The 18,501-nt window shown below is 37.4% G+C and overlaps 1 protein-coding gene across 1 annotated transcript in view; it reads right to left on the bottom strand.

The window, feature by feature from the left end:
* fndc3a (fibronectin type III domain containing 3A) overlaps nt 1-17,707 on the bottom strand; it is a 42,822-nt gene extending 25,115 nt beyond the window's left edge. The window contains exons 1-3 of the mRNA XM_079246562.1: nt 17,535-17,707; nt 12,491-12,634; nt 1,878-1,953 (exon numbers count right to left, since the gene is read on the bottom strand). Of these exons, the coding sequence (XP_079102688.1) occupies nt 1,878-1,953; nt 12,491-12,601 (187 nt within the window). The 5' untranslated portion in view covers nt 12,602-12,634; nt 17,535-17,707. The remainder of the gene's footprint in view (nt 1-1,877; nt 1,954-12,490; nt 12,635-17,534) is intronic.
* Nucleotides 17,708-18,501: the final 794 nt, after the last annotated feature.

The raw sequence follows: 18,501 nt of genomic DNA, 5'->3' as shown, positions 1-18,501 counted from the left end.
TGCAATTTGGCTATAAAAAGACCGACATGGAACTGACAACAGACCAGGTCACAGTCCCAACTATGGACTCCGACACAACAAACTCATTTTATCAGCTGCGCAGGAATCAGGATAGAGAATACAGAATAGAGTCAACGAGTAAAACCCTCAAAAGCAGCGTCAAGTGGAGGCGAAAGCACTCATAATAAACTCCAGATGGAAACGTTGCAACAGGTATTTACTCGTAAAACGTCATACGGCCATAGTTCCTGCATGTGGAAGGAGATCACTGCGGCCGTTGCCAAGCACATCTGACACATAACTGATGACTGACACAAAATTACACAAACAATTTTATACCGTTATGTATATCGCTATGGGGATATAAAATGAGTAATAGATTTTGGTCAAATCGCCCAGCCCTAAACTACACCATGTTTTTTTTGTTGTTGTTGTTTTGTGCTTCTCTGTACATTATTTCCAGCTTGATGATGGCTCAATGTGTGGGGAAGAAATTCCACTTGAGGACAATTCAATCGAAAGTCAGCTATTGCCACTTTATTTAAGTTCAAACTTTGGTAACTTTAGGTTCAAGTTATTAAAATATATTCAATTTTTGTTAACTTTTTAAAAAGCTGGAATTTCAAGTCTGAAGGATTAAGCCTTCGCCTATTTTAAAACAAGATTCTTTCTCCTTTTCTTATAAAAAATCTGGCATTGTACACTCACAGGGGGGTCTCGGTGCTGTTTTACATAGAAACATTAACTCAAAATTCAGTTGTACATTTTCACACTGAGATCAGGACAATAACCATTCGGTCACATTTTGTAATTAAATTTTTTTGTTTATTCTTACATAATTGTACAAAAACAGATTGTTTTCTAACACAGCCAACAATTAATCTATTCTAAACATCAGTCCACTGTTATATCTTATCCAAAAAGAAAAATCAAATCTGACATAAATGTAGCCACTTTTGTGAGGAAGAATCGGGAACAACTACGTATCTTTGCAGGCCTGAATAATAGTGAAGAATTCAGGCAAATCATTCACAACAAAATAGAAAATGGATTTATCTTGTTTGGATCAATAAGTTGTATTTTATTGCAGCAAACAATGTTTTAATAAAGAGGTGATTTGAGTAAATATTTGACTCTTTGCACACAGAGGCTAAAATAGCCCTTTTCACATGGTCCATTTTAATGCTTTGCTGCTGTGCTTTTATTGCACATCGTGTCATCTGTTAAAGTACAAAGGTGGAACTTCCCATTGATACGCCTCTGAGATTGTTACAGGCGTCGTCGCACAGGCAAAAAAGTAAGGATCATGAAACACACTGCTCTGACTAACCAAGTTGTTGGTTCCACGCCATCAGCTGCTACATGCTTTTAAGACACACACTGTGCAGAGCTGAGGTACCTCTTTTTGGTAAAAACTGGGACAAATAAGGAAGAGCTCCTTTTTGTTCTAATAAGATCAAACCCCTGTGTGAACTGGGCTAATGTGATCGATTTTTGTAATTAGCATTGTTTTAATGACATAAAAATGAACAAAGAATATCTTCATGAGTTTTAAAGCAACTATGTTTACAGTAAAAGGGGAAAAACATTTTTTGGAACTGCATTTTCTTTGCATTTATAAAAGGACATATTAGCCTTTCAAGTCAGCAACTAGTTTTATAGCCACTCTGCAGTTCAGAAATTTGCTGGACATTTTCTGAAGGGACTCCATGTGAAAACGCAAATGTCCACATCAGACAGATCTTTACAAGACTAGTTCATTAGATGGGAAACAAGCATTTATCTTTAAATTTGAAATACAAACCACTAGATTTCACCAGCATTTACACACTGCATATCCAAAAAATTATAAAGTTGAACTAGAGTCAATTCTTTACCTGTGATACACTGAAACTGACCATCCTCTCGTCGAATAGTGAAGGCCTCACCTGGGTTTACCTGCACCAGGATTACCTGTGAAAAAAGAAGAAAAAAAACCCATTACACTTGGCTTAATATTATTGACTAAATCATAAGCTTTCTAATATCAGTAACTATAGCAAGTTGGCAAACAAGAAAGCACTTGGTGTGGGCTTTCAAAAATTCATAAGTATGAATAAATCGTACATGTGTTCAATAAAGCTTAAAATGCTTTAAAAAAAAAAAGTTGTATCTTTCCCTTTTAAAAGCAACCTATGCCCATAAAAACCATACCTCTGAGAGAAAAAGGGTAACCAAAATAAGAACAACAACAACAAAAAAAAAACCTTGATACAAGTAAAGGGAACACAACGGCTTCCCTCAATACAAAAAACAAGGGCAATATCAGGTACACACTGACATGTTCTGTATGAGTCATGCTGCTTCGGTCATTACAAAAGACTTAGCAAATATGAACTGAAGAAGAAAAACATGCTCTTTTTTCTGTAAACCTTTCAAACTATTAAAGTTTTCTTAATAATTCAGTATGAGAAAGAAAAGAATGACACATTAACCAAAAATTACTACCAATTACCATCATTCCTTTGACAGATCTCAATTTGTTAACAAAAACTCAGACTTCACTTTCCAAATTCCATCAAAATCTATTATTTCCTTATAAACTAAAGAAAAAAAAAAAACATGCAGAAGTAGGTTTTTGTTGCCTGGCACTGTGTGTGGGCGCTAGGTACCTCACTCTTGTGGAAGTTGCTGTCATAGAATCTACTCTCCTCTGGCAAAAGGTTCTGGCTATGGCTGTCTTCAAACACTGAAATCATCAGCACCTCCATCTCTGACACTGCTCCCATTCATGTGCTCAGCAGGGACAGGAAAGAGCCCTTTGACTGCCACACATAGAGTGTCATATGTTCATACAAACCCACACAAGCAACGTCAGCGGTGTGTGTAGTATGATGGTGGTGGTGGGAGGGGCAAGAGAGTCGAATTAAATCAAAGTCTGGGCACTTCAGTCAGGTACATGTGTATGTTCGATGCTCTCTCCCTTTGATGTGAAGCAAAAACAAACAGAATGATACTTCTGATTTTTAAATCCCAAATGACAGTATAAAAAGAAATCAGTACTGTAAAATGTTGTACATGTTGATTTAAAAAAAATTAAAGGAAGGAAATTTTGCTTGCTACTTACTGTTGCCCGCATTGCTTTTTCTCATTCAAGCGTCACTATTCATGCAGTCACAGACAGGAAAAGATGCTCAAGGGTCTACTAGACCCTTTACCACTTCACCCAGCCCTCATGAGAAATCACATGACCTGCGATGCAAACACATCTGGCTGAGCTGGTCTTGTAAACCCTCCACTTCCATCAACTCCTGCATTAAGTCCAGCAAGAGAGTGACAAGATGCAAGAAAAACAGCAAGACTTGGGCTTGGTCTTTTGCTCTGGGTATAGCCTTCACACAAACTGTGGCGTGAATCTCATTGCTGAGCCTGGTTCAGCCGCATCTGCTCCAATAGCGGCGCACTCTGCAGCAGGCGACTTGTTCACTCTTGCCTCTGGCTCTCGTGCAGCCTCCCTGCCGTCAGTATCCACAGCAACCCTTTCAACAAATAAGCCACAGCGATGTCCACGCCAAACCTTCACAGAAGGGATTGAAACCTTATCAGTAGTGGCCACTCTTCGGAAGAGGAGGCGGATGAGCCCGAGAAAACAGCACCAAAAATTAAAAACGACTTTGGATGATGCCTTAGATTGCTATTCTGTTTCCCTCTTTCCACTGACTGTGTGCCAGCTCAGTTAACGCCTGCTGTTCTCCTTAATGTGGTTAATTTCAATAGCATTCCATCAGGGTGTGATCATAGCACTGCTGAGCCGGCAAAGGTATAAGGGGTCCATAGCGTGGGGAGTCCTTTGTTCAGTCTGTTTCACAACAACAACAATGGCGTGAGGGAAGTGAGCGACCCACGCAGCTTCTGAGGCTGACATATACGACTACGCTACAGTCCCTCTGCCTACCTCTCTCCCTTCTCTCCCTCCCCCTCATATGCTCGCTGGCTCTCTCTCCCATTCACAGAGCAACATGACATACATCCTCTTAATGCTCCGATCAATGAGGAGATGAGGTAGTGGGAGTTCAATTGCAGAGCTCCAGCAATGGTGACAATTGCAGCTTTGAGTTCGCTACAGTCCTCAAAGATCACAAAACACTATGTTCAGTCAAAACAGAGACACTATTTGTAGAGTGACACAATACACACAGCTTGCAAGCACTCACTGCCTTACAAGCGCTCAATGCCTTCAACATCTGTCCTCATTTAGTCTAAATGGATCGTTCCTTAAAGCGACAGTACTGATCACTTGATCAGCATGTGTCACGTTTACAGATGCATCATGATAATGCTGAAAAAAAAAATCCAAATGTGCACAGAAAGAAACCCTACAATTTGCTTTACTGCGTTGAATGCAAAAAAAATGTGGATATAAGCTATTACACAAAAATAGATACTTGCAGTAATCATCTGAATCCGTGTATAATAGGCTTAAAAAGTAAAGGAGAAAAAAAAACCTCTGGGACATTTTGAGTAAAATGAATTCATAAGGAAAAAAAATGTAACAAAAATAAACTCGTTTATACAGCATAGATGTTAATAGGACTTTAAATACTGCGTGCACAAGTTTAATCTAATACACTTATTAAACTCTGAAGCCACTAAATGATGAGGTTTCTTCATTTGTTTTTGCCTTTTTCATTTGAATGTAGCTATTGACCTTGCAAAAAGCTAAATTTAGCTTGTAGCCAGATTCAACTTTCTTTAAAATATGCTTAAATCAAACAAGCAAGCAGCTTTGAACTGTTGACTTTATTGCTAAGATAAAACATTATCTACCATATCACTGTGGTGAATTCAGATTTGATGGCCTCTCAAGAGCTGGTATTTTTGCGAAAAATGTTTTTATTATGGTATCTTTTATCTTATGTTATATACATTATATGATATACATACGTACACATTATATTATATATATATATATATATATATATATATATATATATATATATATATATATATATATGACAATTAAGTTACTTTTTTAACAAGTTATTGCTAATTTTCACTGAGCGCTCAGCTCTGTTTACTTGGTCAGCGTATTTACATGTACCATCAAGTCAAACTAGGAATAACATGAACATTTATTTAAACCACCATCCTGGTACCAGTTTACATGCACAGAAAGGGAATTAACTGATTCATGTGTGTTACAAGTCTAAAGTCTGCACATAAGCATTGGATTTAATTGCAAAGTATGTCCAAATTTATGACTAGTCTGGCAATGTTGCAGACTGTATAAGCAAATGTGTAAGATATTGTGCTGCGTTTAATGTTCTCTGTGGAAGATAATGGCACATGCAAGTATAGCTGAATTTACTGCAGAGATGCCACCTTCAACTTACTTAATTAGTGATATTAAATGACACTGTGGTCATACCATAACATAGTAGCACAGCAATCGGGGAATTTTCAGATGGTTTAATTTTGCATTCAAAAATATGTGAATGAATTAGCCAACACACATCAGCATATAGAAAGCAATGCAGGAGTGAGGAGTATAAATGAGTGAGAGGGGTTGTAAAACTTTTGTACAATGATGATCACTAATGCACAGTAATCTGGTAAATTGAGTAATAAAGATTAATCTGTAAATCTCTACTTGCAGTTAAGAAACATGCATATTCATTAGTATCTGCATGGGTTGCTCCAAACCTCAACTGAGGTGGTACAGAAACATTTCAGTGTCAGTTATTTGGTACAACAGGAAACCCACGTAAACCAAGCTGCCCGGTTTATTGAAAATATGTGCATTGAGTAGATTTCATCTGAGAAAAAACCCCAAAAAATCAAGTTTTTTCTGTTTGACTTATGATATAAATTAATATGAAAACAACAGATGTGAAGGACATGAAAAAAGACAAATTAAGAAAAAAAGATCATTAACTTTTCAGATAAATTTCTTCTTATAATAACCCTCCCACCACCACCACCACTTGGCAAAAGCAGCTTTAACCCCCTCCTCTCTTGATCATGTCACATTTTCATAAACTAGCCAGAGAATAACAAACAAACATTAAAATCAGCTATATGTGATAGGAAATTTAGAGAACTGCATATCCAGAAGTTTGGTGATATACCTTGTCCTCACCACTGTCAAGGTCTGCGTTAAGGTACAAATTTATGCAAATAAAGTGAGGATCAGTTAACACAAAATGTCAAACAGGTGGCCACTGCTGAGTTTTATTACCCAAGAGAATGAACCTGCACTCTGCTTGTGACGTTTCTCTGCCACTGGTGACTCAGAGTTCGGGTTTCTCAGTATTTGTTCCTTTTTTTGTTTACAGTGTGTTGATGCGACATAGCAGCTGGGTGGACAGGAAGCAGGAGCCAAATAACACAGGGAAAATCCTGCCAGGGTCGGAACTAGCCAGGAACTAACGCAGTCTGCCTGCGGCTGATGGCACATGCTTGCGTGTGCAATGGTGATTCAAAGCAATTTGATGATCCTCCACCCTCCAGTATCTCCTGGAAACGTTGCATAAAAGCATAGTGCACAAAAAAAAAAAAAAAGTAGGGGTGGGAGACTTGTGAATACCTTACGGTAAGTCACAGAAAATATTGCCAGAACCACAAAATGTGAATCACAGATTTCAGATAACACAAATTGTGAGTCAAAAGTATTTTCCACAAACTATGAACAATGTTAATGAGTTTTCATGTCTCCATTTAATATTTTAATTGTTTTGTCATAAAAACAACAGTAGCTGTGTCAGACTGACTGCATCAATATGGAGTAAAGCTTATGACATCAGAAAAAAAACTTTTTTATGTCCTTATTTAGTAAATTTTACAGGACATACTCAACCCCTAACCTATGACTACACAGCTGTAGTCATAGTAAAATCTCAGTTATAGAAACCAACATCTTTAAACTTCCTACAGCAGCCAAAAACTACTTGCTATGCAAAGACCTACTGATGTATTGATATTATTACCAAACCACACACACCCTCTCCCATTTGTGAATCCCTTTTTCAGGTTATAAGCTTTCCGTTGTCTCGTAGGAGATTAGCTGCTACTTACCATGGTCTCCTAAAATCAACATTACCTCTTTAAATAAACCATTGCAGCTAGCAGTGCAACTTTAAAAGTCTTTCAACTAATGCACATTTTCTTCCAAGCAGTGTAAGTCAGGCCAAAACATACTCAATTTCAGCAACACCAAAAGTAAGAAGTCTACAGTACATTTAGAGGTGGGGATAGTGAGTCTAAGTCTCTCCTCAAAACAAGCATCCCAGTTCTTCTGCTGACAGTTTTTTTTTTTTTTTTTTTTTTTTTAAACATGAACTGATCTAGGTGCGTGTGTAGTTCACTTGTGTAGTCAGTGTGTTTAGTCTGCAGAATTACAAATAATTGGGCTTCGAACAGTTGGGCATACAAGCATTTGAACTGTAGAGTTTTACAAAATTTGTTACATTGTCAGAGAGTTTCAGGGTCTCCAAGCTTTTGATTTTTACTTCCGGAGAGAAGTTTTCCAACTTTAGTTCCTTTTAAATTGGTGTGAACGTGATCCAGTTTGCCAGAAAGCACCAAGGTTCTGAAACTTGAGAATTGAGCCGGATTTATGCATAGCAGGACTCATGCATGCAGCGTTCAACGTGAGCATAATCACCACACAGCATACATGTACTTTATTTCTGTGAATCAACTGTGTTTGCAGGAACACAACGCTTTTATTTTGTACACCTGAAACTCATCTAATCAGGTCCGTCACATAATCAGGGTGTCATAAAAACACAAACATAAACATGCCTTCAGAAAAATGTTAGCGACATGCTAGGATAAGAGCACATCTCAACTTCTTCTTTGCTGAAGGTTTGCATCAGCACATTATTTCTATGGAAGCACTGCAGTGCCACTTACATGCCTGACACTGGGTACAGTTAGATGATGTTTTTTAATTCGGAAATAAACATTCGAAATGAAATAGTTCGGAATAAACATATTCTCCTATGAGTTTACATGAAAATATTAATTCCGAATGACAGTTTACATGAAACACATCCTTACTTAATTCCTCTTTAGCTTGGCGGATTGGAAAGGATTCTGATTGGACAGAGGGTGCATGTGATGTATGACGTATACCGGAAATAAAGTTAGCTCCCTGCTTCTCGTCTTTAGTACCAGTTTTGGCACTATTTATTATAACTTTGAAGTATCAGCTCAACACGAGCATACTACTTCACTTTTTGCAGAGAAGGAGAAGAAAGACCACCGAACACCGGAGGCAAAACAACGCACTTCATCGGGACAGGACAAGGTAACGAGCATGCACAGAACAACAGGAATTAACTTCGAGCGGGATTAAGATTTACATGACAGAGGAATTAAATAGTTCGGAAATAAAATGTGAATAAACCAGACACTTACATTGGAATTAAGTTTAATTCTGAATAGAAATTTGTGTTAGGAATGAAGTGTTTACATTGTCATTTTCTATCAGTTTAAAGTGGAATTAACTTTTATTCGTAATTCAACAGGAATTAAAACTCCCATGTAAATGTAGCAAAAACATTTTCACTGGGATTGTGTGGAGCTCACCTTTCTGAAAAAGCGTTTTATCTGTAAAAAAAAAAAAAACCTTCTTTAAAAAAAATGAAATAGTTTCACCTCTGTGTGGATGTGATCTTATTGAAGTCAGTGAGTTTGTGGAATTATGGTAGAGGAGTAGTTCATGTCTGTCCTGGTAACCTTGATTTTATCTGCACCACACTTCTGAAAAATGTTACAGTGAAGATGATTCAACCCTAATAAATAAAAAAAACGAAAGGAAGGCTGTATGTTAATAGTTAAATTACTGTTACATTAGCTTATGGTTTAAGCACTAGGTGTTTTCAGCCAATATGTATCACATGTTGTAAAGCTAGCTCATGAAAACACAAGGCCAAGCATGGTTGACTGATGCATGTGGGGGATGGGTCCACAGCTTTTTGCTACTTGCATGGGGGGGAGTCGTCAAGGAAAAATAGGTTGGGAACCACTGAGCTATAACACACTAACTGGCTAACTGTCAAAATTGCACTGACTCTGAGAAAGTTTATTAGATTTGTATGACGTGTTAATTTGAATTAAGGCCCATCAAAGCATTAAGATTAACCCTTATATAGCCTGTGGTATGTATTTATGAGTATATTTATTTCAATAACAAAGTCCCCAACATGATGCCAAAACAAAAAGTGGCAGCTTCAGGACCATTATAAGACTTGTGCATAGAGCCTACGTGGTTTTTTCCCCAAATATCTAACCTGATACGATTTGTTTACAGTTACTTAGAAGAAAGTGCCTTAAACACTGCTGAGTCACATACTGTCCTCCTCCTCACAGTAGCTGACAAATAGTGGGCTCAACCCCATCTTCACAGATGATTCAGTGGCCGACGAAGAGACGAGAAGAGTGGGTTGCATTTTTGTCACAACATCTCAAGCCCTCCGGCAACTTGTAAGGGGAACATGTCCAAGGCTCTGTCTCTTCTTTCTGGCAATAGTATATAAGGCCAGTACTAAAGACAGCTGAATTAAGAGTCAAGTCTCTACATCCTGCAGGAACATTAGTCCACACAATACACATAGCCACAAGCAGACCACACATCTATAGCTCCGTGTTCTCTGTGCTGCAACTTGTGAAGTAACAGTATGTTATGTTGCAGGGTCCTTTTTTTTTTTTTTTTTTTTTTTTTTTTGAGGATTCCACCTCATATTTAAAAAGGAAGCATGTAAAACTAACAGGAATATGCACACATTCAAGTCAAATATCTGAAAGTGCTTCCAACAGAGAGTTCACAACAAAAAGTCTGCACCAAGGAGCAACACTAACCCTTCCAATCTGTCAGGTTTTACATAAAGACCTAAAATCCATCCAAACAGAGAAACATTTACAAACAAACACAAGCTGTATAAAAATAATTAATGGCAAATCTAATGAAATAGAGTAATGACCAAAGTGGAAGAAAATATACATATCTATCAGCACAGCCAACAGTTAAGTGCATAGGCCATTAGCTAGGCTTAAACATTGACAGAAACAGACCGATTCATCTGCTACCAATTTAGCTACAAACCAAACAGAAAGAGCAGGACAAAGCAAAGGGAGGAGGGAAGCTTAAGTGGAAGGAAGCAGTGAATCATACTGAAGCCAAAGTCATCTCTTAAAAGGAATCATCTCAGGTAATGACCTCAAGACAACAGCTTCCTCTCTGACTCAGAATAATTTGGCCAATAGAGCGTTAATACCAAGCCAAGACTTGGGTGGGTGGGTGGGTGGGGGACAAAAACAAAACCAAAAAAAAAAAAAATTCAGAACAAAGAATGTGTCCTTACTGCTTCTCTAACTAAAAAAGGTCAGAAGCAGAAGGGTCAGCCATCACCATGAATCCTCCTCACTGTCACCACAGTCCTGCCTCATTCTGTCAGGGTGCAGACCCCTGCAGTAGTCCCTGCTCCTCACTCTGAAGCTGCCATGATATTTACGCACCTTATCAGACAGGGAACACACAAACTACTTTCATTCACAGTATCGGTCAAACAACAACGCTTCAAAGTCTCAGCATCAAACAATGCAACACGGTTGTCTGTTTTTTCCCCATTTAGTCGATTTCAGCGGGTCAAGGGTCAGACTCTGACGCCACAAAAATCAGTCACATTTAATCACTTTAACCATATGTCTCTGCTCTAGATAGTATAAACTCTTAATCCAAGAAAATGCAGTATGTGCAGATTTCTACTGAAACTATGGGGGGAAAAAAAGAGCTTAAAGGTTAACGCAATATTTAAAAAAAAAAAAAAAAACCAAAACATTAAAATGGTTCTGTGAAATTAAAATGATGCTTGTGGGGTAATGAATCAATACAGAAGTCAAAACCAGGATGTGTGAATCACCACACACTGCCCTTAAAACACAAACATAAAACAGGGTGCAGTATGTTGCCTTAAGCATCGATACTGACATTAAAGGACATAGAAATAATTTTAAAAAAAAAAAACAGAAATAAATACATAAATAAACAAACTGAAATGATTTGTAAAAATCAAAGACTTTATCATAGTAGTGATATGTCCAAAGACGAATGCAAAAAATAAATAAAAATCACTGAAAAACACAGGAAATTGGTTCTCTCCCCTCAATTTCAGCTCTCATGTACATGCCATCTCTCAAATTGATGTGAGCAGCAGGCTGGTAATGATGTAAGCTGGGAAGCAACAGAAGCATTTTATTCCTTTAGCACTAATAAAATAGTGTAAACAGTCACAGGGGGCATGTTCAGGCAATCAGGCAACCTTTGGGAGACGTGGTAAGGTAACTGAATTCCATGAGAACACCACCCTCCCTCACAGTGAACAAAACAGGTCAAATTTGATCTGTACGTGAACAAAGCCTAATTCAGGGCAGGGTTTTTCCACTGTGGAAAATAGCAGAGATGTGTGGAAAGGCAAGTTTTTTGTGGCCGTGCAAATATCAGCAAGAGTTATCAGGACTTAGAACATAAGACCGAGGAAATGGCTGAAAAGATATCAGTGTGAGTTTGATGCTATCTGGAAGTCAGGGGAAACTTAAGCAAATCTAACTGCTGAACATTAAAATGACAAGGAAATCAGCCAGGCTTGTCGGGGTTGTTCAATCTCACTCTCATACCGACAAGCTATGGTGTTAGAAATCGGATCATATCCTGCACATGTAAGGCAAAACTATCAAAACCGAGAGAGATCTGGTTCATAACTCACACTGCACCTGTTGTATTTCACAACCAACTGATGAGAGGACACCAAATCCATGTGAATTGTTTCAATACATATTTGAGCAAAAGCAATATCTGCATAGTATGTTTAGCACCTGAAACAAGCGTAAAAAAAACTACTTAAGTTTCACAAAAGGATAATCCTGTAATACATGTAAAAATGCATTCAAACAAAATCATTAAACAGCTCCATGTATAGGATTTCCGACACTTCAGGAATTTTTTATACCTGAAACACAAGTTCCAACTCAACTACATAAATGGCCAAATACAAGTTTATTGTTTCTCTGCTATTCAGATCAAACTAAGCATGCCATGTTGGTGTTTCCAGTGATAATACTTAAACTGCCACTCAAGCTTTAAGTGCCCAACTAAAACACTGAATTTCACTGAGAGACCACAGTGTGCAGTAAAGCATCAACATCCACAGAGCTGCACAGTACTCCAGCAGTATACATAAAATAGGGAAAATATTTTCAATACGCACCCAAAAAAAAAAAAGAGGAAAATAATTACAATAATGGCTTTACTCTTCACAAAGTAAAACAATTCCATGACAGCACACTTGAGATAAACTGATTAAATCAAAAACAAAAAGGACGAAACATCCTTTCCAACTGCCTTTGACTGTTTTCACAAAACATGTATCTAAAAATTAGTTTGTGCATACCAGAATGAATGCAGCATGTGTGTCTCAAAGAAGAGAGTGACAAGGAGGTCTGTGTGTACCTGCTGGGGGCCCTCCCCATTGACCATAGCTGGGGGTGGTGGTGAGGCCAGGATTGGGAGTTCAGGGCTGAGAATCTGGCCAGACTCCAGGGGTGGCGTGCGGTCTGCCATGTCTCCCTCATTCACACCACTGAAGAGGTACTGCTGCAATAGACAAGACCATAATAAATGGGAGTGTACACAGTATATCACAAAGGGCTGCGATGTCATTGTCTTGACAGTTATTCAACCTGGGCTGATAACACTGTTTACGCACAATGTGTCCGTGATGCAGCTTCTCTTTCCCAGATTGCATATTACTATGAGTGCATCCCCAACTAAGTCACTGAAAAAACTGTGAAGCGTTTTATGTAAATTAAAATTACCACTCACTATTAACTCATCTTTATGATTAAATTTAATATATTTTCTAACGGGCTCTTTCACAGGTATGTTGAATAATATAACATAGCTAAAACGTAAAATACTGGATAATATCTTCTGGCCGAATGGTTTAAAAAAACATGATGAATACACAAAATTATGTATTTGTAGAATGTAAATGTTCCTGACCCCCCTAACAAAACAAAGCAAAGCAAAACAAAACAAAAATAATCAATGGTTTATTGTAACTTCAAAGTATGGATAAATGCTTGAGGCTGGTGTAGATTATCTGGCAAACTTGAAATCAGTGCACGCAAATACTCCTAGTTTGCCTACCATGAGTACAGTGTGAATAATAGCTGCTAGAATCCAACTCCAAGCAATTCATTCAATCGCAGTCAAAAGATTTTACTTTTTAAAGATTAAAACAGGGAGTTTTTAGGTGTTCAGGCTTAGTTTGAGCTAAACATTTGTTATAGTAAGGTCAGCTCAGGATGCTTTCCTACAATATTTCAGTCATTTAAAAACTTTGCTGATACACAATAACAATAGTTATTCTTAAGAGATTATATTCGCTAACATCAGTCCATGTGTGTCTGTTTCCACTGGGCGAAAGAGGAATGTTTTCAGATAGTTAGAGACAATAACCTTCACCTCTTGTTTATCTTTACTGCAAAGTCCTGGCTCCAAAGAGAAAATCTGGTGCCAATCACAAAATGTGCAGCTAATATCACGCCTCACTATCTCCATTTCTTAAAATAATGTTTTTGAGGTTTTTTTGCTGGTTACTAATCAAGGTTCATATTTAAAAGTTAAAAACACTTCTTTCAAAACCTGATAGATGAAAGCATTGTCGCTTATAATGAAAATAAAAATTACAGAAGGACATATTTTGAACCCAACAAGCATACCAATATTTGGATTTCAAAGTTTGAAAAATGTGCAGACTGATTTTACTCTTATACAGCTGGCAAACCACTGCAGAATAGTGTGGCATCAATAAAGTTAAAAAAAAAAAAAAAAAAAAAAAAAAAAAAAAAATCTTTTTAAAAGTCTCCTCAAGAAGAATACAAGCAATCTGACCTGAGGAAGATAATGCCTACATTTAAGAAGAAAAAAGATTAAATCACACTCATCCTTATAAAGATAAAGCTAGGTGCCAGATCTAAAGGCAAGAGATGACAAAAAGAGAAAAGTAGGTCTGCACACTAAAATTAGCTCCTGATGTTTTATTAACAAAAACAAGTGAGTGACGTTTCGGGCCACACTCCTTCCTCAGACTGAAAAACACCAGGTGATGCACCTGCTCAAATAATTTCTGTCTGATCGCCCAGCTAATCAGATAAAGGTGATCACCAACATGTGTATGTACATACGTACATGAAAAATTCTAGTGTGCTGACCTACTTTTCTCCTTTCCCTAAATTCAAGACAAGGAGGTAAACATGCATATGCATCATAATCATTTTCTACAATGCATCCATTTATTTCTGTTGTTGCAGGAATCTATATGGTCTGTTATTCCTACTTTGGCTATTGTTCTCATGCTTATGCAGCATGGTCATGGTGCATTCCAGACATAATCATAAAATTAAATGGCAAATTATGAGCTAAGATACACCCAGGAAAAAGCTATCATGAAGCAGCGCAACAGTGACAATTTAGACAAAAAGTAGGAAAGTATCTTTTCTGGCTTTTGCATCAGTTTTGTGGAAGTAATGCAAAAATAAATCAAAGTCTAACTGCAAATGGATCACGAATAATGCCATATAATAGCCTCTTTCCTGTTTAATATACAATTTTGCCAATGCACCAAAAAGAACAGCGCAATAAAGCCAAGCTGCTCCTATTTTTTTTATTTGCTCACTACCTAATGATCGCATCACTGCTTTAAAAGAAACCTAATGTTACAAAGTGAGAGCTAAGTACAATGACTAATGTTCTGTGCAGCATAACCACCAAGTGACATGTTATCAACCATTTCCTGAGCATGAGCATCGTCTTGTGTTCATGACTTTCAGGAAATGAACGCAAGGTGCGAAAACCTGAAATAAAAGACCACGAATAGAAAACTGTCCGTCTTCTTATACAATAACAGTTTTCCAAACCATCTCCTCCTCCTCTAATAACAAAGTCATGAATACAGGGCTGTCTAATGTCTGCTCATAGCCTTTATATGACAAACCTAAGTGATATCAATGTGTACACAATGTTACGAATGAACAAACAAAACCACTGTCAGATCCAAGCCTAAGAAGAAAATAAATCATTAAAAAAATTATTCAGACTGAACTGTTTAGATAAATAGCTAAAAAAAAAAAAAAAGCAATAAAGAAAAAAAACAACACTGTGGTAAAAGTGTAACATGTGTCCTTGAACCTAATTACTCTCTAGCGCATGCGTCTGTAAAGCTCACAGTGATCTGGCTTATCTGTTTGCTTTAGTCCCTCCCCCCCTTATGCTTAAACAACAAAGTCAGTTTACAGTCTGATGGTCAATGAACTAGATTTGCAGGAACCATTTCTATAGTGCGGGACTGACATGAGATTAAGGTAGTATTAATAGCATGAGTAAGATTAATGGCAACTCCCCGAATAACCCCCACACCTCTGTTTTCTGTTCTAACTTTAAAATGATTTGTTGAGACCACACAGACACACACAGCTGTGTACAAGTTAGTAAAATAACAAGTAATAAAGGCCACCTTTTGCCTTTACTTTTCCCCCTGACCACACATCTTTCACACATTTGATTAGAGGAATTTTGACAGAAAAAAAGAACATAAGTTCATTGTTTATTTTCCAATTTATGTGTCACTTTATAAGGGTAAGCGATGACGTATGGTGTGTTTGTGTACTCTGGTTATTGAATACTTCAATGATTAGCATGTTGCTCATACTAACTTATGATGAAGGTACTTTCCCTGTTTGTTTCTATGCTGAGGTGGGGGAAAAAAAGAAAAGAAAGAAAGAAGTGGTTGTAAAAGTTTAAATTGGGATTAACCACTGCCCACCATTAAATGCCAGTGAAAAACACCAGCTGACTCAAACATTGCATTCCTTTTGTGGTTGTATTACACCAAAGCACAAGTGCAGCTTTTCCTGTTGCTAAACACAATAAACATAACTTCTATATCTAAACTGTGGTGACATCTGTTGTTGCTCTGACTCTAGCTCATATTTGCTTGTGGCTAAGACAGAAGTGCATGGGGGCATAACAGCTGTTTTTCGGTTACACATACATTTCCGGCTGACACTTTGAACTGAGCAAATAAAAGAGTATTTTGCACACAGTGTTTTATTTTAATCATGTGATACTGAATTAGACAGAGGCCAAATGGAAATAGAAAGGAGCATGCCCTCAAGGTAATTGTGTTTTAGAAATGTCTCATTTGTTTGAAGCATTTCTAAAACCCATATCTATTCCTTTTAGAACAATTTTTTAAGTAGATATCCACCAAAACACCTGGAGCAATGTTTAAAATGCCAGACATGTACCAGCTAGGCATCCATTAGGTGAGTGAGGCTTATTGTTGCCCACTTACTGCAGCTAAACATTATCTCTGCCTTACTGGGCATTGAGTTTTAAAGATCTACTCTGCAGACATGCCAAACGAAGTTGCTTAAGTTTATGTCCACGCCTTGTATTGTGATTAAACCACATTCGAGTATCATCATTATGTGAACAGTATAGTAGACCAAAAGACACCAGACTTGCACCAGGATCCAGCAAAACAATCTCTTAAATGTCCACTAGATGAAGAGGCTCAAATAGTGCTAGAAATGGTAATTCCTCATCTCAACTGTCAGTAAAATAACTTGCATAAATGACTAAATATTGGCATAAATACCAAGCAAAAATTATGGCTTAGTTTATTTCAACTATACATTAGTATTCATGGCATTAGATTTTTAATCCTGTCATATCAGTGTGCAAACAGCATGTTACTGTTGTAGTAGATTGAGATGGATCTACTGTAATTTTTGTAAAGAGAGATAGCAGAAAGATGACTTGAGAAATGAAAGAGGACAACACAACAATTTGGTTTCAAACTTTGTTTAAAATCTTTGATATTAGAATCTGATGTCAGACACCAAAAATGTGGTTTAATGTTAAACATTGTCATAGTTTAACTGCATATCTTGCTGTCCACTGTGTAAAATCGTAATCTTCAAAGATTAAGTCAGTCTGAAACATGCATAGAGAGGAGGAAGGGTAACATTTCCCTAAAGTTCCCCTGTTTCAAAACTGTGTTTATGTGTAGCAAATGAGCATAATATAGTATGTATAGTACATCTGAGAGGCATGCAGCACATTTGAAATTTAATTACTTGGTGTTGTACCTTGAAAACATGAAGAAGTCGTTAGACTCGTAATTAAAAAAATAAATAAATAAATAAATAAAAAAGAAAGAAAGAAACTGTGTTTATGTATAGCAAGTTTATGTCCAGGAATAGCTCTTCTTATTTGATGGCTGAATTGTTTACTCTGCTACAGGTGTGTGATTAGTGTTATGTCATAGCTGTTTGTTATCTAACTGGAACATATAAGCTTTTAGTCAGCATTACTGACATATAATAACCTAACAGATGATTTACAGTTCATTTTAAGAGACACAGGTAACACAGTAAAGTCACAACACAAACGAGTTATTATTGATGGTACAGCTGACGATACTCACTCAGTCACTTGGCACACCGATGCACACTTATGATTCCTATGCAGCTCTTCCCGGAATGCTTAATGTCAGCAAGCTACGATGATCAGCTACTTTCCCCCACACCTGAGACTGATAACTCGCTAGCTACCAGGATAAACACAAGAAAAGGCAAAATGTGACATGCTAGCGTTAGCTACCGTATGCTACCTAGCTAATAGTTAGCAAGATGATGAGCTGTTGTCGTGGTATGAACAGCGATTTGTCTGGTTTTCACTGCGCCTTAGGCAATAAAAAGTAACTAGCGAGCAACAATGACGATACCACTATCGATAATACTGGCCTAGCTGCTAGTTGTATCGAGATAACTTTCCATCCAACCCTGTTCCTCGAATAAAAGGCAGGAATTTCGCCATCGCTTGCAGGCGTTGTGCGCATGCGTATTAGAACAACCTACGATGAATCCCAAATTCCAAGATAGAGATCCCAAGATCTATATTCTTCCGACAATGTTCTAAGTCTGTTCGGATCGTGAACCTTGTGGGCATTTGGGTGTGTATAAATTAACTGAATATGTGTACTTACATATACATTATTTTAGGGGAAAAAATTACAGTTGACGTGTCTGTGAGCGGTTCGTCATCATAATGTGTGTGTACTGAAGTGGAGCATGAGTGACTTTTTGCCTCACTTATAACCATGCCAGGCCAGCCCTGCAATCCTAAATGTAAATATAATCAGATAATTTATTTGCTGTCTTTGTTCTCGACCACCAGAACGTTGCGGTCTGTTATACAGACGAATTTTACTTTTCTTTTCTTTTCTTTTTAACTTATTATACAGGAAAACTAAAACTAGAAAGCTGACTCTATCTATCTATCTATCTATCTATCTATCTAAACAACGTAGGCTATTTGGTTAAAAAAAAAAAAAAAAAAAAGTAGACAGGGCTTTGAGATATGTTCAATCTCCAGCGTCAAACACACAACTA

This window comes from Telmatherina bonti, assembly GCF_933228915.1.
Source record: "Telmatherina bonti genome assembly, chromosome: 9".
NCBI lineage: Eukaryota > Metazoa > Chordata > Actinopteri > Atheriniformes > Telmatherinidae > Telmatherina > Telmatherina bonti.
Note: the sequence above shows the minus strand (reverse complement) of the source record. Positions and strands in the feature narration are given on the sequence as shown.